Here is a 21,635-nt window from a genome sequence, read left to right on the forward strand (position 1 = left end):
TAGGAGAAAGTTTGAGGAAAAGTTAAACATACTTAGTTAATTCAATTTTTTTTTTTTTTTTTTAATCAGGGGAACTTCTGTTACAGTTATGTCGTTTGGAAGATGCAGCTGATGTTTACAGAGGATTGCAAGAGAGAAATCCTGAAAACTGGGCCTATTACAAAGGCTTGGAAAAGGCACTCAAGCCAGGTAACACTGATTAAAACTTACTTTCTAAGCTTTAATTGCATCTTTTGTTAACATACATTGTGTTAATTCATTGAAAATGCCGACTAGCAAAACTGGTTAAGAATTGGTTCAAAATCTGAATACAAAAGTACATTTGTGAACTTCCATTTAATATGGCAGGCGAGGTGTTTTCTAAAACCTCTCTTCTACTACAAATTCATAGAAATAGTTGTAAAAAGAGTTTTGGAAACAAGTTTCAAAAGTTCACAAATGAATAGCAGTGTCAGAAATATGAAAGGAAAATGCTAACTTATAGAAATGGAGCTGTTTCCCTAAAGGAAACAGAGTGTGACCTGCCAGGGCAAGTGAATGTCACCAGACTGAAAGGGAAGCACTGTTTCTTTCCTATGTGAGAAGAAGGACACAAATAAACTTCGTTCAGAGACTCTTCCCCCCAACCATTCTTTCGCATGAATGGGACCCACTTGTGAGGACAAGTCCCCGAAATATGCTGTCTGCAAAAAGGCAGAGTCCTTATCCAGGATGATACAATTTAAAGCAAAATTTCCTACACAACTGATAGTGAACTATTCCTGGTACATTGATAAATGTGAGAGAAACCTTGTAACAAAGAATGTCATTCTCTGTAGTAACACTAGCATGGAAATATTAGTGCCAGCAAAAGGGAGAGTAGAGAGCACAGAAGAATCCAAGATGAAGAGAGGCGATGAAATGTGAACAGTTATGAGAAAGGACCTAATAGGAATCTGGGAAATGACAAAACCTACTTACTGATGTGACTTAAAATTTTCAATAGATTAAATATGAGAGGCAATACCTGAGGAAAATTAGTGAAGTGGAAGATTGATTGAACAAGGAAAGTTCTCACCTGAAAGTAAAAGAAAATATAAAAGAAATATGAAAAAATCAAGATAGAGGATAGATAATAAATCAAAGTTCCAAAAGAAATCAAACGAGAGACGTTAGAGAAGAGGCTGAAGAGAACATTAGAAAAGCCATTATGGAAACATAATAACCGAGCCTTTCTTAGAACTAAGTAGAGGAGTCATACTTTGAAAGGCCGCCTAAAGCAGAACAGGATAAGGAAAATCATGTATTTTATATAATAGAGGTTTAAAATATGGAAATTTTAGAAGGAATTATTCCAAAATGATTGTTGATATATTTAGGTGGTTAGATTATGAATGATTTTTCCCATGTTCAAATTTTCTGTTTAATATGGTAATTTTTATATATTTTCAGAAATTTATAATTTTCTAGCAAAATGTACAATTACATAAGGGAAAAATTTTTTTTTGGTCTGCAGCTAATATGTTAGAACGACTAAAAATTTATGAGGAGGCCTGGACTAAATACCCCAGGGGATTAGTGCCAAGAAGACTGCCGTTAAACTTTTTATCTGGTAAGTGAGAATAATTGCAAAGGAATGAAAATGATAGTATGGTATACAATATCTGCCCTTGGTTTTAAATATATGAGTGTGCATATTAAGATTTTAAGGTATGCTGTGTTAAAATTATCTGGGTAAATGTAAGTCAACAAGATTTTTTTCTTCCAAGGTGAGACGTTTAAAGAATGTTTGGATAAGTTCCTAAGGATGAACTTCAGTAAGGGTTGTCCACCAGTCTTCAATACTTTGAGGTCGTTATACAAAGATAAAGAAAAGGTAAAGCAAAATACAGTGGTTGTTTTATTTTTTGACTATGATTTCTTTGCACAGTATTTGGATAATTGCATAGTACAGGCACATAGTACACACTTTGTGAATCTGCTAACAGTCTTCCTAGCCCTTAAAGTTTAAATGCTTTCTGTTTATTTCCTTTTCATCGTCTTCTCTCTTTAGCTGAATAATTTACCACCTATTTGTTTTCTATCTTTTTTTTCTGGTGTGTACTTTTTAATAAATCAGTGCAGGTATGAAAAGTTGGTACAGTAGTGATTTCTTCAGTATTGACTCTATTCCCTCCTCATGGTGAAATCCAGAAATGATTTTTTTGTTTTTAAACTAAACTAAGTTTTACCTTAGTAATCTTTATCCTTTTTAGTTGGTAGAAAAAAAATTCTGTCAGAAGAGTTTGTTTAATGTCCCAGTAAGTCAGTTTACTCTTTCAGCTATGTATACAGTATTCAAAATGCTTGTTAAAGTGTGTTATAATCTTAATTTAGATTATTTTAAGTGCAGTGACATCAAGACATGTTGGCTAGATTAAAAAAAACACAGCACTTCAAAGATGGAACAGATTAAACATACTAAATAGTTAAAGCACAGTCTAAGCCTGTAAGTGAAAGTCAGTCGCTGATTGGTGTCCGACTTTGCCACCCCATGGATTACACAGGCCGTGGAATTCTCCAGGCCAGAATACTGGAGTGGGTAGCCTTTCCCTTCTCCAGGGGATCTTCCCAACCCAGGGATCGAACCCAGGTCTCCCGCACTGCAGGCAGATCCTTTACCAGCTGAGCCACCAGGGAAGCCAGCGCACAGTAGGGCACTTACTTGCCAGTCTTTGGTTGAGAGGTCTGGGATATGGGCCTCAGTGGTGACTGTTTCACTTTTTTTTTTCCTTGCTTAAATCACATTAATAAAATGTGGTCTTTTTCTTCTAGTTTTGGCAGAGTGAGAACGTGATACTTGTGAAGCAGTCTTGATTGTAGAATCATATATATTATTAGACTTTTCCCTCTATGGTTGTCTTATTTAAACCTAGATTGGTAAAAAGAAAACAACCTAATTTATCTTTGAGTCTTTCCACAGTATTCATTCAACTTAATAGTTCTTTGTTTTGTTCTCATTTCTTAAGTTTATGTAATAGTGAATTAAATTTTGCAATGATGATAATGAATGCAACTAATTCAAACAGGCTTGGGAAAACAAAACTCTCCGTAAGCATGTAGCTCACCTTATGGGAGCAGAAGAACATGGGCATTTCAGAATAGCCTAGCTGTGACCGCAGTTTTCTGAGACAGTGGAGAGAGCTGGTGTTAATGTGTTGAGTCAGTTAAGTTGAGGTTATTTAAGAGAGCTTCTATAGTAATAAACTCATTATAGATGGATTAAGCAAAGAAGGGAATTATAAATTAAAAGTATTCACAGATCTCTTAAAAGACATGAGTCAGTAGTATAGTCATGACTCAAGATAAACCAGAACTGGGCCAGCCACTCCTCCTCCTAGATCTCAGAAACCCACCTGCTGTCCCATGCTTCAGTTTTCCTGATGGTTTCCCCGGATGATGAAATTGAGAGTTGATGCTGTCATCTACTGGTGGAATTTCTCTTTTCACACAGTATTTAATTCTTGATTCCTGAAGTGCAGATATTAACTGTGGGTATTATTTATGTAAATTAAGATAAAAATGAACCAAGATTAAAAAAACACCATCCATAACATTACCTCTTTTTGTCCAGCCTGTTCCTGATTTCTAGTTCAGCTTGATCGTTTATTTTATGGCAGGAAAAGTTGTCAGTAAGTTTTTAAAAAAAGTTTTGCCTTAAAGCACACCTTCAAAAGTGTATAGTCTTAAATTTTTATCCATAGGTTAAGAGATTTATAAAAAGGTGTATATGTGAGAGACCAGGGGTGGAATCAGAAGAGAGAGGGAATTAGAATATTTATTTAGCCCTCTAATAGTAAATAACATGCTTTGCACAAGCATAGTAACTATATAATAATTTTTCTTTCTTTTTTTTTTTTTTTTTACTAAAGTGTGCTTGTGTGTTTGTACTGTAGGTGGCAATCATAGAAGAATTAGTAGTAGGTTATGAAACCTCTCTAAAAAGCTGCCGGTTATTTAACCCCAATGGTAAGTGCTCAAGTTTTATGTTTTAGAAGAGTCTTAAAAATCTTACTATATTATGAAATTCTTGATCAGAAGGTCAGTATTGTTCATTATTTAGTCAATAAGCTTAGTATATTTAAACATTTTTCCCTTTAAGATGCATTAATATGTATATTATGTGAAAATATTTGATAAGAACATGATAACAGTAGCTTATTGAAAATTTTATGTAGAACTTAAAACATCTCCAAAACTACATGTAATAATATAATGACCCTCCATTTACCCACCGCTCAACTAAAGTGATTTTTACCTCATGGCAGACTTATTTCATCTATATTTCTTACCCGTTTCCCTCTACTCCCTTGTTATTAGAAAACAAATCCCCAAAATCACATCATTTCATCCACGTAGATTTCAGTATTCTAAAGATCACAACCATAATAGCATCACCATACTTGAACATTAATGCTTCCTTAATATCAAAGGAAAATGTCCATGCTTACATTTCCAGGTACCTTAAAAATATTTTTTCTCTTTGTTTCTGAAGTTTATTTGAATGAAGAGCCAGATGAAATCTGTACTTTGAGTTTTGTTGATATGTCTCTTTAACTTTTTTTAATAAATCTGTAAGTTTCCCCTCTGTTTTTTCTTTTTTCCTGCAGTTTATTTATTAATCGGTTTTGTGTGTGTGTGTGTGTGTTTAGTTTTTCTTTAGTCTAGTTTTTGCTGAATATACCCATATGCTGTTGCTTAACAAGCTGTTTCTCTGTCCTCTGGATTTATTATACATTGTAAGTTAAGTATAGAGCTATATAGTCTAGTATGGTAGTCATTAGTCACATGGGGCTATTAAATTTTTTTTAATTAAATGAATTTAATTAGTCACGGTAGTCTAAGTGCTCCTCAATAGCTTTGTAAATCTAATGCCTACCATACTGGACAGGGCAGATCTAGAACATTTCCATCATTGCAGAAACTTCACATGGACAGGTCTGACTGTCTACAGGTTTGATGAAATTTTATTTTTTTCCCCCTTTTTGTTTTAAAGACAGAGATGAGCAAGATTATTCCACAAGTGGTGGTGTGTCCTTTGATCAGGAGGCATGAAGTGTTTATTAAATGTGTTACATGAACTGTTACAAATTACAAACTAGTAATATTATAATATTTAATATCTGCTAATATAGCATTTCAGGTTATACAGAAAAAGCGAGATAAATGCTGCTTTTTCTCCTTTGCCTGTCCTACTTTTTTGTTCGTTACCAGTTTGAACTAATGAATTTCAAAATAGTGAATTGACTATTAGTAGCATCCTTCAAAGGTGTTATAAAGGTATTATTTTGAATTCATGGCTTTAAACATATTTGATGTTTTAAATCATTGCAGTTTCAAATGGTTCCAGCCTTCACGTACTAGGGTAGTAGTTGATAGCTTCCTTGCAGTTTTGTATAAAGAAATATTCTAGTTCATCTTGTATACTTGCCCATAACAGACCTGTAATAAGTTGTTTTTCCCAAGGAGCCCTGTTTCCTACAGTGGGAAAACCCAGTTTGGGACCTGGGGTGCTTATTGCTATTGAGTTGATCACTGTTTCTAGGTCTCAGATTAATTTTAATAGTACTTTTTAGAAGGCGTTACCATGGTTTCATTGGTTAATCATCATGATGTTCCTTTGATTATCAGCATTTTCCTACATATTTTACAAATGTGGAAGAGGTTCAATGACATGCCCAAGAATATGCAGCACTTTAGTTGCAGATCTATCAGATCGGGAGTTGGTGAGTTCCACTCCTATTGTTTGTCCACTGAGCCATCCTACTTCTACTAGGATAAAAATAAGCAATCTGTTGCTTTCTTTGAAAGCAAATAACAGTTCTTTAGAATTAGAAATTTGTATTAAAAAGCATTTTTAAATGTGTGGGTTGTATATTTAACTTACACATTTTCTTGTGAGTATATAAAAATAAAACTGAACTAAAATACAGAATAAGTATTTTTACTTATCTCATTTTTTGGTATAATTTTTAGTTTAACCCAAAGTGTACATTTTTGCATATTCAAAATAAGATTAAGATATAGTAAGAATCTTATCAGCAGCATTCAAAATAACCACATCACAAGTATATTTATGTATAGTTTGGTACATTAGAAACCCAGTTAAGCAATCATGCCTTTCTTTTTTTCTTTTTCTTTTTTTTTAACCCTACATTAATGGAAATTTTCTCTTTATTCTTATTTTCCCCCCTCATACATAACATCCTGACCATAGTTCTAGTACAATTTGTTTTCTCTATCCCCCACCCCCCAGTTTTCTTTTTAGGTAATTTGTTAAAGCTTTGATCTCATTTATCTACCATGTTTATGATAAGCATGGCATTGTGCTAGGAGCTATAATGATACAGAGCAGGTAGTGTGGTGCTGGTCAAAGATCTTATACATTTAGAGCTAGTTTCATAACTAGACGCATAAATAACACTATTTGACCTACTTTCCTTATTAATAAAGATAAAGCCACTTTGAGGTGGCTAGTCTCTTTAATACAGATAATGACTAATTCTTCTCCACCTCCTCCCCCACTCTTTAAAGATGATGGAAAAGAGGAACCACCAACCACATTACTTTGGGTCCAGTACTACTTGGCACAACATTATGATAAAATTGGTCAGCCATCTATTGCTCTGGAATACATAAATACTGCTATTGAAAGTACACCCACGTTGATAGAACTCTTTCTTGTGAAAGCTAAAATCTATAAGGTAAAAATATTTTCTGCTTTTTTTCTTATGAGGTAATGAGGCATAAATTTTTAAGAACATACGTTACATTGTAAATGCTCTAAGAAAAATGATGTATTGGATAGCTCAGAACACATGGAATAACAAATATAGTATCTTTCTCAGTCTGATTGCTTTTTAGACTTTTCATGGTCATGCTGGTTTGCTCAATTATTTATATCTATATACCAACACATGTATACAAATATACACATGGTTATTCATGTATGTGGTTGTTCATAATATATGTTCTCATGCATTCACACATACATATCTGGTTATTTTCTTGATTTTAACTAGCAGAGATCGATAATCAAAAGTAATTAAATTTGCTGTGAAATGTTTGTTTCTCTTAACATCTGAATATGATCGTGTATCAGTATCTGGTAATCTTAATGAAATGAAACTGGAGATTTCTACTGTGAATTCTACATGTTATCTCTGAGTCTTCAATTCCTGTGTCTTGCTTGAGAATCTCTAGTCATATGTTCCAGTATCATTTTAAAAATTTTAATACAGATGAAATTTACTAATAGAAGCTCTTGGGGAAGAAGTTCTAAACCAATCATTTATTTACCAAAAAAGGATGAAATTAAGTAATGTTTTAAACCACTTTTAAAATGCCAGGTAATGCTCATTAGTTTTGTGGCTTTGCCAAATGCACTAAGTTAGGTGAATTAAGAATGAGGATCATTGTGGAATGTCCACAAGTGGTCCTAATTGTAATGTTTCCACGATTCCTTAGAATAGAAATTTGGCCATCCTTTTGCCTGTTATGACCTTTATATTGAATTATGTTGTTCTCACTAAAGGTTTTGATTATTTTCCTTGATTCAGCCATTAATTTTCAGTATTCACCAGTATTTTTCAGTGTTCATTATATGCCAGGCACTGTTGTAGTGCGTCGCCAATGAGGTTATAACAGTAGACAAAATTTTTAAAACATATCTTTACTGTCAGAGAGCTCATAGACTACATAGCCAGAAAGGTATCAGAACTTACAGTAGATTGTATGCATCTACATTGATTAGGGTTGTAAGAGATAGAAGATTACCTTTGGAAGCATTTGTGTCTTAGTTATTTATGAACAGGAAAGAAATTACCTGCATAGTAAAATTAGCATACTGACAGGTTTATTTTGTTTTTATGCCCTCTTACTTTAGCATGCTGGGAATATTAAAGAAGCTGCAAGGTGGATGGATGAGGCCCAGGCCTTGGACACAGCAGACAGATTTATCAACTCCAAGTGTGCAAAATACATGCTAAAAGCCAATTTGATAAAAGAGGCTGAAGAAATGTGCTCCAAGTTTACAAGGGTTTGTAGAGCTAGTTTGTTTGTTTGCTTATAAATAAAAAGTTAATACGTGTATAACTTGTTTATTTTTCAAAGTTTACTTCTGATATTTTTAATATCAAGACAAGATTTTAATTAAATTGCCTTATCAAAAGAAATTGAAATCAGTATTACTATAAAACATCATTTCTCAGGTGGCACTGGTGGTAAAGAATGTGCCTGCCAGTGCAGAAAATGGAAGAGACCAGGCTCTGGTCCCTGGGTTGGGAAGATCCCCTGGAGTAGGTAATAGCAACCCACTCCGGTTATTCTTGCCTGGAAAATGCTGGGGACAGAGGAACTGGTGGGCTACAGCCCATGGTGTTACAAAAGAGGTGGAGATGACTGAGCACACACACACATCATTTTTCAAATATGTTTGTACAGTAGGTTTTTCAACTCTGATTTATACTGAGATATGTTCAGTTGAAATTTTTAGGGGTGAATATACTCATGTTAATTGAGTATGTGCTGCTGTTCTCTTTGTTATATTACTTTCCATCCCAAATTATGTAGATCTTTTTTATTAAATCATTTATGAGGGTTTTTTAGTGGTTAGAAATATAATTCTAATTTCTTTCACATATTAACTGTTCCCTCTTACTCTGAGAATGGTTTTAAAAAATAGAAAATTGTTGTGAAAATTCAAATCAATTAAATCCTATGGTGTAATAACGTATTTGGTAAGAAATTGTCTTTGAGTATGTCTGCTTTTCATATAGGAAGGAACATCAGCGGTCGAGAACTTAAATGAAATGCAGTGCATGTGGTTCCAGACAGAATGTGCCCAAGCTTATAAGGCAATGAATAAATTTGGTGAAGCACTTAAGAAATGCCATGAGATTGAGAGAGTAAGTAACACATGCCTAAAAGCTTCTCCTTTTATTCTGTTACCCATTGACAGTTTGGGGAAATCCTCTTAGTTTTTTCTTTCCTCTCACTTCCTAATGCATAACAAATGATTGCTAAAAATCGCTATTCACATTTTTCAGAGTTTATAATAAAAATAATATAGATTACATATTTAGCAGACTTCTCCATTGTCTACTCTTAGTGTCAGAATTCATGTATAAAACTTAATGGAAAGTTTGTATCTTGGCTATGTTTTCATTGATTTTTGGATGTTTCTTTCAAATTGATGCTGCTTCTTCATTAATACATACAAAGCTCATTAAGCTATGCCAGAAATGCCTTGGTTGTGAGTTTGATTGGTGGTGCCATATGCCCTTGATAAATATTAGATGCAAGCTTTGAAGCCTTTTCACAGTACTTCTGTAACCTATATAATTTCTCATTTTCTGATAAATTTATTTTTTTCTTAGTCCTTTCACTTTTTAGTCATTTCTATGACTAGTAGTTGGCTTTCAGTTTTTAAAATGTTTTTTAATATATATAATTTATATAAATTCATGCTTCTTTTGTTACTACAAGTTGAGAATCCCAGAGGTTAGTTGAAATGTGTTAATTTCTGGTTGCTTGACTGACTTCCTGACTATTTCTCTCCCACATACCAACATTTCAGATTTGTATTCTCAGAAAAATTGACAAATACTACATATTAAAATCCTTTGCAGATTGTTTTAAATATAAAAGCTGAATGTTTAACATGTAAATCTACTGTATTGCACTACACCATTATGTATGCTAATAAATTCTATTGGATTTATGATGGTAGCTTTATTTAAATATGATTAAGGAGGGAATAAATATATTTTAAAGCATCTCTGTGAAAAAAAGATATTTATTGATATTCTAAAATGTGAATTCATCAAATAAACATAAAATAACTAGAAAAAAATAAAGCATTGTGTTTCCTTTCATTCAACAAGTAATTCAGTCACTAATGTATGCCACAAATTATGCTAGGTAATGGCCTATTGTATTTGCTTAATTGATATGTAAAGTATTTAAGTAGAATTATTGTAATTTTTAATATTTTAGAATTTTACTGATTTTTATTTTCATGCCCTGGAAACAAGTAATTCCAAGCCTTTCATTTTTGTAGCTTCTTTGCTGTCGCTATACTTCACTATAATAAAAAAGATAATTTTGTTAGCATTTTATAGAAATCACTGATGACCAGTTTGACTTTCATACATACTGTATGAGGAAGATTACCCTTAGATCATATGTGGACTTACTAAAGCTAGAAGATGTACTTCGACAGCATCCGTTTTACTTCAAGGCTGCAAGAATTGCCATAGAGATCTATTTGAAGCTTCATGACAGCCCTCTTACAGATGAGAATAAAGAACATGAAGCTGATACAGGTATAATATTCAAAGAGTTATTTTTTTCTGTGGTGTGTATATGTATATTTATGTTTTTGTGTAACAGATTTTTCCTGTGCTTTTTTTTTCTGAAAGATGATTTTTAAAAAAATAATTTAATTTTTAGCTGTGCTGGGTCTTCATTGCTGCAAGGGCTTTTCTCTAGTTATGAAGAGGAGGGGCCACTCTCTCTAGTTGCTTTGCATGGGCTTCTTGTTGGGGTGGCTTCTCTTGTGGAGCAGGGCTCTGGGGCTCACAGGCTTCAGGAGTTACGGCATGGGGGCTGTAGAGCACAAACCCAGTAATTGTGGGACATGGGTCTGGCCACTTCACGGCATGTGGAGTCATCTCAGATCAGGGATAGAACCTGTGTCTCCTGCATTGGCAGGCAGAGTCTTTACCCCTGAGCCACCAGGGAAGCCTCTTCCCTGAGCTTTCTATTTGCGTGTTGTGGGACAGTGTTATCCATGCTTTAGAAAATGCTGATGGCTGTTTTGTGAATTTCTCTGAGCAACAAAAGAAAAATATTATTGACTATTGTCTTTAAAAGTTAAGCAAAAATTTGTAACTGATCATTACCTTTTTTTAATATTAATTAATTTATTTTTTAATGGAAGGATAATTGTTTTACAGAATTTTGTTGTTATTGGCCAAATATCAACATGAATCAGCCATAGGTCATTAGCTTTTAAGGAGTTGGATTTCAGCTTTAACTTAATATGGTGGCTCCGTGGTAAAGAATCTGCCTGCCAATGCAGGAGATGTGGGTTTCATCCCTGGGTTGAGAATATCCCCTGGAGGAGGAAATGGCAACCTATTCCAGTGTTCTTGCTGGGAAAATCCCATAGACAGAGGAGCTTGGTGGGCTACAGTTCGTGGGATTGCAAATACAGTGAGGCACGACTGAGCACAAGCCATGACATACTAAAATATAAATATTGCTTGAACATTAATACCCAGGTTAGAATTAAAACCAAGCCATTTTTTAACATGCCATTTTAATAGCAAGATATCAGGATGTGTAGGAAGAAGTCTTCCTTAAAATAATTATTTGGGAAAGGATCTCAGAATAAAAGTGACCTACGCATGTAAAAAGATAAAAAATTAATTGTCCAAAAATTTTGTGTCTTTATTGAGGGCAAAAATGTTACAGGAGTTGGGGCATAAAAGCTGTCAGAATTTTTTTCCTCAGTCCTGAGTTTCTTCCTCTTCTGAGGTTATGGTTGGTTACTTTCTGTATTCTTCCTCCTGCTAAGATCTTTGGATCCTTTTATTAATTTGTTATTTTACAATACCTAGGAACAATTTAGAAGATTGTAAGGTCACATATTGAAACCCTTGCACAAATTTCAACTTAAATTTCTGTTGTTACTGCTTCAGCTGGAAAGAAAATGCTAGTGAGAATCTATAGGACAGTTTATAATTGAAGATGATATCAGTGATCCTCTGGCTTTGCTTATTTACTTTCCTATTTACTCTTCCTGCCTTCCACATCTTCTTCGAATTCTGCAAATAATATACAATTAACTTTTTTTTTTTTTTGCCACACATGTGGCATGTAAGATCTTAGCTCCGGAACCAGGGGTTGAACCCATACCCCCCGCAGTGGTAGTGTGTAGTACTAACCACCGGACCACCAGGGAAGTCCCAGTACACAATTAACTCTGGATATACAAAGTTAAACCAGCTCAGAAAAACACCTAGCAAATGTGAAACTCCCTCTTCACTTTTCTCCTGCCTGAAGGTTTTCTCCTTTCAAAGGGCTAGCCCTATTAAGTGTTCAGTTTCTTTTGTGCACAATTACCATGTTCAGTTTCATATGTACCTGTGTTCTACACAGTTACAGGGTGGTTTTTGTGGTGGTTTTGTTCATTTTATTTTTTTAACCTATAAATGGGATGATATCATTCCCGATGTTCTAAAATTACAACATTTTATTTTATTTTATTTTTTTTAATTGCAACATTTTAAATTTTGTTAATGGGAATGAGGGTTCCCTCGTCCCCATTACAGTGCTAAAGTAAATGTCCTGTAAGGCATCATTGTTTTGTGCACATATTTATTTAGCAGGGATTGTTAGGAGAGGCAATTAACTAGGTCAAAGATTATGAGAATTGCGTAGCCTTCCATAAAAGTTTTTGTTGCCACCAACAGTTTATTGAGATTGTCTTTTATTTTATTGCTCACATTGAAAATTGTTCATCCTTCACATGTTTGTTACTTAGGGGAAACATCTGGTGTGTAATCATTTATTTAGCTGGCTGCTCTGGGTCTCCGTTGTAGCACAGGCTCTTCGCTGCACAGTGCGGGTCCTCAGGAGTGTGACGCAGAGCTCAGTAGTTGTGTCCTGCAGGCTCAGTTGCTCTGAGGCATGTGGGGTCTTAGTTCCCTGTATCCCGAGTCCCTTGCATTGCAAGGCAGATTCTTAATCACTGGACCACCAGGGAAGTCCTGCTTTTGGGTTTCTTACATGAATTGCCTGTTCATATCATTGACCTATTTTATTTTGAAACTTCTTGGTTTGTAGGAGATCTGTATGTGTTCAGGACCTTAATCCTTATTTATGTGTTGCAGATGTTTTCTTCCTATTGCTTAGGTCTTAGCTTTCTTTATGATGGGTATCTTTCATTATGTAAAGTTTTAATTTTTCTAAGGCAAAACTATTTTAGTCTGTTGTGGCTTCTGGGTCTTGGCTTTTCTCCTTCAAAATGTATAACATATTTATAAATGTCTTCTTTGTTTTCTCGTAATGTTTGCTTTGTTATTTTTACATTCGGCTGTGTGATCATCTGGAGATAATTTTTATATGTGATGGGAGGTGAAGGGTGGCTTTTTTATCCCCAAATAAAACACTGCTGAGTTCGAAATAGTGCTTATTTGAATAGGTCATCCATATGTTTGAAATGTCACTTTTTTTTTTTTTTTTAAGAGAAGCTTCGAGCCAGAAATACATGCTGACTTTCTGCACAAAGGTTTCTTTTTATTCATAACATAGGCAAAGTTATTTAAGTCAATAAATTTTAAAGGATTTTCACACGTCCTGATTCTTTCCACTGCCAGTCACCATAGTTCCTCCAAAGTCGTCATCTTCAAGGCAGCCCTACAAAAAGCTCTGCTCAATCCACAGCTGTGATGCCACAGCTGTTTTAGTTGGGCCTCTCTGATCTTCAGTGGAGTGCACTTCAAAGTTTGCCACCTGTAACCTTTAAGATCCAGTTTCCTCAAGCAGTTCACTATAGGTTCCTGTTTAGGGTCAGGAGATGGGATGTCTAGTTTTCTAAAAGCTTATCAAGTTCAAATGTTATTAATTCCTAAGTTATCACACCATAGAACTTGACAGAGATCATTGGGATATGCCAATACCTTTGGAAACTCCAGACACTGTATTCCGAAGATAAAAGCCTAAAAAGAGGGGCCCATCTTTGTTTGTTTTATGTCAACATTAAAACTGAGTACTAGGATCAAGACAGCTGGTAATTTAAAAGCTTATTTAACTTTATAGCCCTGGAAGCAATCTTCATGCTCATCAGTACACACCCATTTTATGGATCATGTTCCTTCTCATCTGTATCAAAACTCATACTGAACAATGAGTTGTGGGTTGCAAAAGAGGACTTACTTTTGCACTTGTCTGTAAGTCTTTGTCCACAAATTAAACAAAAACAAACACAAGTGCTATGAAATGTCACTTTAATCATGATCTGAGCTCTGAAAAAATATTTTGGTGGGTTGTGGGCATGGTGTCTTGTTCTCACATATATTAAAATTTATTGTTGTTGTTTAGTTGCTAAGTTGTGTCTGACTGTTTGCAACCCCATGCACTGTAGCCTGCCCAGCTCCTCTGTCCATGGGATTTTCAAGGCAAGAATACTGTAGTGTGTTGCCATTTTCTTCTCTAGGGGGATCTTCCCATCCCAGGAATTGAACCCGCATCTCCTGCTTTGGCAGGTGGACTCTTTACTTCTGAGCCACCAGGGAAGCCCAAAGCTTATTATAAAGTCATACTGAAAACTATGTTGTATTGATATCAGTTTTCTGATAACAGGTTTCTGTTACCCATCTTTCTCTTCTTGATGTCAAGATATCAGCCAAGGCATCAAAGGATTGGCCTGGGTTGGAGAATTTACTTCCAGGATGGCTTATTCATGGCCAGAGTCCTGTTCTTGGCCACATGGGTGTTTGCATGAGGTGGTTTGGGTTTCTTTACAGCATGACAGCTGGCTTCCTCTGAGTGATCCAAGGGAAAGCAAAGAGGAATCCACAGTGCTTGTATTTCCTAATCTTGGATGTCATGCATATTCACTTCTAGTACATTCTATTAGTTAGAATCTAGTCACTAAGTATAGCTCACATTCAAGGGAAGGGGAAATAGGCTTTACTTTTTGAAGGGAAGAATTTGTGAACATATTTAAAAATCACCACAGTGGTAGAGTATTTTAGAATGACTTTTTTCATTTCTCATTATCAACAAGTGTTTTTCAAATACCTATTGAACATGTGGCTTTCAGATTTATTGCTTTAAGTCTACACAATACAATTTTCCCACTGTATTGTAGCATGTTTATCAGAGGTTTCTAGTCTTTATTTAAGACGTTCTGTGGCTTGTACCTCAAAGAATAATTGTTAATTTTTAATGTCACATTTTAAATTTACTATACAGTTATTCATTCTTCCTTCAGCAAATATTTGAGTGTTTTCTGTGTGTTTTGGTATGCTGCTAGGCCTTGACAGCACGAAGATTTTGAGTAAAACAAAAGTCTCTTCCACCAAGGAACTCACAGTCTAAAAGAGAAACAGATGTGTAGACAAAATATTATGACAAGCAGAATACTTTAGGCATGGTGGCAGCACTGTTTGATGGATTAGAGAAGGCATAACTAAAGCATAATACAGTGCCATAGGGATTTGAAACTGCTTGTTACATTCTTAGAACTGCAAGAAGTTTAATTTTGCTGGAAGAGCTCATGCTTTTGTGCTTTGCTGTGGTTGTCACAATAGGTCTCCTCTTGGTTTCACAAATTTTTTTAAGATGTTTATATTCTTTAACAAATGCAGCATTATTAAAGGCACATGAACATGTGTAATATGAAACATTTTTAATGGGAGTTTGGGAATATTAATACATAGTAGTAATTGATCATTATAAATCTGATTAACACATTGATGGTTTTATTAACACTGCTTACAGCAAACATGTCTGATAAAGAGCTAAAGAAGCTACGTAATAAACAAAGAAGAGCTCAAAAGAAAGCCCAGATAGAGGAAGAGAAAAAAAATGCAGAAAAAGAAAAGCAGCAGAGAAATCAGAAAAAGAAGAAGGATGATGATGATGAGGAAATTGGAGGTCCAAAAGAAGAACTTATTCCGGAGAAACTGGCCAAGGTACTTAAAAATAGTATTTAGCACAACTGAGTGAAATTTCATGACCAGCTATTGTCTTTATAGAGTCTTTTTCAGCCATTCTGATAGATTTTAGAGTAAGAGATTTATTTTTAGTTTTCCTTCTTTCCTCTCTCTCTTTCCTCTTTCTCTTCTAACTTCTCTCTTTTCTGATTGTATGTCACATTTAAAACTTGAAATAATGATTCTGAGTACTGTGTATGATATATTGGAAAGTTTTGGCTTTTGAGTCATTCTGATCTGGGACCACATAATTAGCTCTTATATGTCACTGTGTATCTTAGACACTTTGTCTAATTTCTCTGATGGTTTTCTTAACTATAAAATGGGACTAGGAAAAATCACTACTAGACAAGATGTTAGGACTCAAGAAAACGTATGTGTAAAGAATATAGTCTGTTAAAAGTGGTAGCATTTAAGTTTTTATATAGTCTAAATTGAGCTTCTTAAAAAGTGAGTTCTGTATGTCTCTCTCACTTGTGTTGTCAACTTACAGTACATTGTACTTCACTGTTTGTACCTGATATCTTTAAAGTCCTCAAATATTTTCCCCAAGCCAAAAATCTTATCTGCCATTTTTAACTGTTAGACTGAAACCAAGGCATTCGTTGTCATGTAAATCATTTTGATCAGTAACATATCTATGCAGTTTTCTTCTGACCCTTGACACCCTCCTCCTCCAAGTGCGAGTAACTGCATGCTTTACTGTGTTAAAGCAATATAGTAAACAGTAAACCTAGAGTTGAGTTTTAGCCTTATTAGTAACTAAAAATTCCTTGGTCATTGGTTGCTTTATAACTAAGGAAAATTGTAATACCTAAGGAGTAGAGTTCGAAAATACTTTTAGAATTATATCCTAGCAGATGGACAGTAATATCTCATAGCAGTATTGCTATTTAAGAACCATTGATAAATGTAGCTTGGATTTCACAAAGCTGTATTGACAAATGATTTTGTGCTTTCTAGAAACAAAGATAATCCCTTTTTATTGTTGTTGAGAGTTTATTGAAAGATTATACAGGGATGTGAAGAAGCACAGAAAATTCACCTTTCAGGCCCCATGGAGAACTGCAGAGTTCTTAGGGATAATGCCAACTTTACAGGGCCTTCCATCTTTATGCCTCCGCTTATTTCTTAACTACCACTTTTACCACCATCACTGACTGCCTGCCGCTATCATTCTTTACATTTTTCTCTCTGTCTCATAACTTAATGACCTTTTTCCTTGTAACTCTTTATGTCTTTCTTTATAGTTTAAAGAGGGGATCTGTTTGTATTTAGTTACTGTCTAATAAGGAGTACCCTGAATAGCAGATTTCTTGCACTTAGTCTCCTTATACACTGTTTCATTTTCTTTGTTTAGTCTATGATAGCTGCTTTGGGCCCAGATGTCAGGTTATAGTCTAGTCATTTGTAGCTAGAGGGTTGTAAAGTCTCCCAGCAAAAGCACTATAGAAAGTACTTTTGACTCCTTTATTTGGAAGGAGCCTAGTGGAAGGCACCCAGTCTCATGGACTCCTCTTCAGTGTATACTGTTCTTACCTGTTAGGCACATAATACCTTTCTCTTTTAGGATGACTGCATCCAAGATGTCTGCATCTAATAGAATCCACACTCACCCATACCCCAAAGTGGTGGCAAGGCCAGATTTTACACCAAGCTGTCATAATCGGGAGGGGCATCGCAGGCTGTTTTAAAAGCTGCCTGCCAATTCTGGGTCTGTAATCTATAGTTGGTTTTTTTGTTTGTTTCTTTTTGTTTTGGTGATCTTATGTTTCATCATTCTTCCAGGTAGTAAATGATAAATTTAGTTCATCAGATCAAGATAATTTAAATAAAAGCATTGTTAAATTAGCTGTTATTCTAGTTAAGAAAGAGAGAAGGAAAATAGGTTTATTAACTTAATATTGAGTTAACTGAGTGTAAATCTGAAAGCTTGATGGAATGTATTGCTTGCTTATCCAACTTACCATGAGGCAGTCGTTTTTAGTTGTTATTTTTAAAGATTTTTTTTTTTTATGTGGACCATTTTTTAAAGTCTTTATTGACTTTGTTACATTATTGCTTCTGTTTTATGTTTTGGGCTTTTGGCTGCAAGGCCTGTGGGATCTGAACTCTGAGCAGGGACTGAATCTGCACCCCCGCCTTGGAAGGAAAGTCTAACACTGCACTGCCAGGGAGGTCCCTCTGTAGTGTTTAGTTTTGAAACTTTGAATTTTAAACTAATTTTACACTTTTTGTTACTATGTTGGGAATTTAAGGAGATAACTCCTATACCACATATTTTACTTGGATTAGATTTCAGGTCAGTTTATAAATTAAAAAATTGCATATGAAGAAAATGCCCTCATAACTGTCTTAAATGGCATTAAGTGCCATCAACACAGTGTCATTCTTTTCTACATCTATTTAAGTTACACAAATTCAGATCTTCAAGGTTGGATGTGATGTTTTTTATGAGAGAGGCAGAAGAGAGTATACATAATGCTGGCAGTTCCACCCAGTACTTGCTCAGTGAACATTAGGACCCCACCTGAGTTTGAGATGTGAGAGGCCTGACTGCCGTCTCAGTTCTTAGGTGCCTGTCATAGTGTGACTGTCTTACTACAGTGATTGCAATTTTGATACTTAAATATATGGTTTTCATACGTACAACTCAAACTAGTGATATTGTATATTCATAGCTATATCTATGTGTCTTAACTTCAGGGATTTTCAAGGGTAGTTTTATCTTAAAGCACTGGTTGTAGAACATCATCCCTATTTATATGCTTTTGTTTATATCACTCTCTACTACATTATATATATGTAACTGTAGAATGCAGTTAGCTTTGTCTTGGTTATGTACATACTATTTTATCATTTAGATTTAACTTGACAGAGTCTTACCTTTGAGAGGCATGTGGGGACAAGAAAACCACATCTCCTTTGAGGCATATGTTTTCATTTACTAGAGTTTCAGACAGAATTAATTTCTCTCTTTTCTCTTTTTAAATTAAAATACTCAATTTCAGTCACAGTAGTGCTTGTAATGGGCTTCCCTTGTGGCTCAGCTGGTAAGGAATCCACCTGCAATGTGGGAGACCTGGGTTTGATCCCTGGGTTGGAAAGATCCCCTGGAGAAGGGAAAGGCTACCCACTCTGGTATTCTGGCCTGGAGAATTCCATGAACTGTATAGTCCATGGGGTCTCAAAGAGTCGGACATGACTGAGTGACTTTCATCACCACCACCAATGCTTGTAATGATTCAACTTCACAATATCCTTTTTTGTTTCTGTTTTATAATGATAGCAGCCATGTCTCTCTCCAGTAAATTATCCTGGTCAATGCAGTGACCTTCACTTCAGTCTGTACTTCTTAAGGAATGAAAAGCTTGCTATAGCTGGGTGGTAATTTCAGTTTCCAGTTCTCTACTTTCCCTGGTAACCATTTCTCCCCTGTATACCACAAATTCTAACTCATTAAAGCATAGAGTTGTTGAAATTTGACAGAAAACAGCAAAATTCTGTAAAGCAATTATCCTTCAATAAAAAATAAATTAATTAAAAAAAAAGAGTCATGGGAATAAGAAGCAGAATATTCACCAGTGTGAGAAAGGTGTACTTATGAGGGCCCCTGTTTTCTCCTCTGTCTCTTGGTATCTCTGACTGTCACAGTAGTGATACTGCCACATACCGATTTCTGGTTTAGAGTTTATATCCTTGAATAATGACTGGGTGCTTTACATACTGCTACTGCTGCTGCTGCTAAATCGCTTCAGTCGTGTCCGACTCTGTGCGACCCCATGGACTGCAGCCCACCGGGCTCCTCCGTCCATGGGATTTTCCAGGCCAGAGTACTGGAGTGGGGTGCCACTGCCTTCTCCAACTTTACATACTAGTACAGGGTAAATCCTATAGACACCACTTGCTGTTTAACTTGATTTTGTTTTTAATGCTGTTAAATAATTTCCTTGGCCTAAATCTAAATTTGTGAAACCACAGATTACTGTATGGGCAGAGTCATGTTGGACAGATATGGCACATCTGAATTCCACTGAGAGTACATTGTTATTGCCTCAATGATGAGAGAGGGCAAGTATAACGACCCAGGTGCTGAGTGCAAATATAGTGTCATGCCTTGTCCCAGACCCAGTCTACAGAGACTAGTCCTGTTTCAGTACTCAAAGGATGATAGAGACAGCATTCCATAAATATACAACTTTTCAAATGACATCACACCTATAGTATGGCATTTGAATAAATATGGATTTCTGTAGAATTTGGAATGGAACAAAGCAACACAGGGTGGATATTGTACTATTTTTTAATAGCTTGATTATACTCAACTTTCACTCATTCCATAATATTCTGTATAGTTCTTAGCCCTTGTCATCCTGTTCCACATCCGTTCTCTCTCTCTTTTTTTTCCCCCACCCTTGGCTATCTTACCTGTTTCTCTTACTGTCTTTCTTTTCCTAGTTCTGGTTCTGTTTTATCTTCTTCTTTACTTGTTGGATAGTTTCTATCCACAGATAATGTATTATCTCAGTGAATGAGGAGTTTAGAATCCCCTTCCTTTAGGTTGTGGGAGGGTAAAATATGGCAGTGTATTTCTGGTTGACTAGTAAGTGGTTTTTACTGAAAAAGTATTTTTAATGAGTAGAAAGAGAAAATTGACATCCCCCCCCCCACCCCCGACAAATCTTGCTTCCATTTGTATAATATCTCTTATTTTTGTTAGGTTGAAACTCCATTGGAAGAAGCTATTAAATTTTTAACGCCATTGAAGAACTTGGTGAAGAACAAGATAGAAACTCATCTTTTTGCCTTTGAGATTTACTTTAGGAAAGGTAGGCAATTAGGGAATAGTGGCTCTGATAAAATTGATCACTTTATTTCTCAGAATATAGTTGCCAATTCTGATGACCTCACCACTGTAGGATATTTTGGCAAATGCAAGTGCAGCTTCCTCACAAAGAAATGCCTGCTTTTTACAGTATGTTATGGGGAAGTTAAGTGATGTCATGATCTCTCCTAGGGCATTAAAATAAAAAATAGATGTACAATATATAACTAAAATTAAGGTGAAATATAATGATTATCATGCTCATATGTGGATAAAATTTAGTAACTAAATAATACACAGAGATCTTAGAATAGTGTCTGGTACACAATAAGCAGTAAATAATGTCAACCAATAGCTATTGTTACAGATAGAAGATGCGATGTTTGAGGTGTATCTTGAAGAACAGACCATACTTCTAAAAGAAAAGATGCATAGAATGGAAGAATATCTATTAAGAGAAAACAAGTGTGTATAAATAATGTTGAGGTTGCCTTTGTTGCCTAAGCCAGGTAAAGGTTGGATGGAGGATTTTGGTTGCTACATTTAGAATTCTTACAGGCTAAATGTAGTAGATACTAAGAAGATTTTATGGTATTGAGCTATTTCAAATCCTGAAAGATGATGCTGTTAAAGTGCTGCACTCAATATGCCAGCAAATTTGGAAAACTCAGCAGTGGCCACAGGACTGAAAAAGGTCTGTTTTCATTCTGATCCCTAAGAAAGGCAATCCCAAAGAATGCTCAAACTACCGCACAATTGCACTCATCTCACACACTAGTAAGGTAATGCTCAAAATTCTCCAAGCCAGCCTTCAGCAATACGTGAACTGAGAACTTCCAGATGTTCAGGCTGGTTTTAGAAAAGGCAGAGGAACCAGAGATCAAATTGCCTGTATCTGCTGGATCATCGAAAAAGCAAGAGAGTTCCAGAAAAATGTCTATTTCTGCTTTATTGACTATGCCAAAGCCTTTGACTGTGTGGATCACAATAAACTGTGGAAAATTCTGAAGGAGATGGGAATACCAGACCCCCTGACCTGCCTCTTGAGAAACCTGTCTGCAGGT

At 35.3% G+C, this 21,635-nt stretch overlaps 1 protein-coding gene and 1 non-coding gene across 3 annotated transcripts in view; one reads left to right on the plus strand and one right to left on the minus strand.

Moving 5' to 3' along the window:
* NAA15 (N-alpha-acetyltransferase 15, NatA auxiliary subunit) overlaps positions 1–21,635 on the plus strand; it is a 68,194-nt gene that overhangs the window by 35,661 nt on the left and 10,898 nt on the right. For both annotated transcript variants that reach the window (XM_061142379.1, XM_061142378.1), the window contains exons 7-16: positions 70–189; positions 1,496–1,591; positions 1,749–1,855; positions 3,915–3,987; positions 6,553–6,722; positions 7,904–8,056; positions 8,796–8,924; positions 10,130–10,343; positions 15,532–15,725; positions 20,467–20,575. In XM_061142379.1, the coding sequence (XP_060998362.1) occupies positions 70–189; positions 1,496–1,591; positions 1,749–1,855; positions 3,915–3,987; positions 6,553–6,722; positions 7,904–8,056; positions 8,796–8,924; positions 10,130–10,343; positions 15,532–15,725; positions 20,467–20,575 (1,365 nt within the window). The remainder of the gene's footprint in view (positions 1–69; positions 190–1,495; positions 1,592–1,748; positions 1,856–3,914; positions 3,988–6,552; positions 6,723–7,903; positions 8,057–8,795; positions 8,925–10,129; positions 10,344–15,531; positions 15,726–20,466; positions 20,576–21,635) is intronic.
* Positions 13,894–14,020, minus strand: LOC133058185 (small nucleolar RNA SNORA40). Its single transcript, XR_009693291.1, has one exon. It is a non-coding gene; the product is annotated as a small nucleolar RNA SNORA40 (small nucleolar RNA).

The sequence above is a fragment of the Dama dama genome, chromosome 5, assembly GCF_033118175.1.
Source record: "Dama dama isolate Ldn47 chromosome 5, ASM3311817v1, whole genome shotgun sequence".
Lineage (NCBI taxonomy): Eukaryota > Metazoa > Chordata > Mammalia > Artiodactyla > Cervidae > Dama > Dama dama.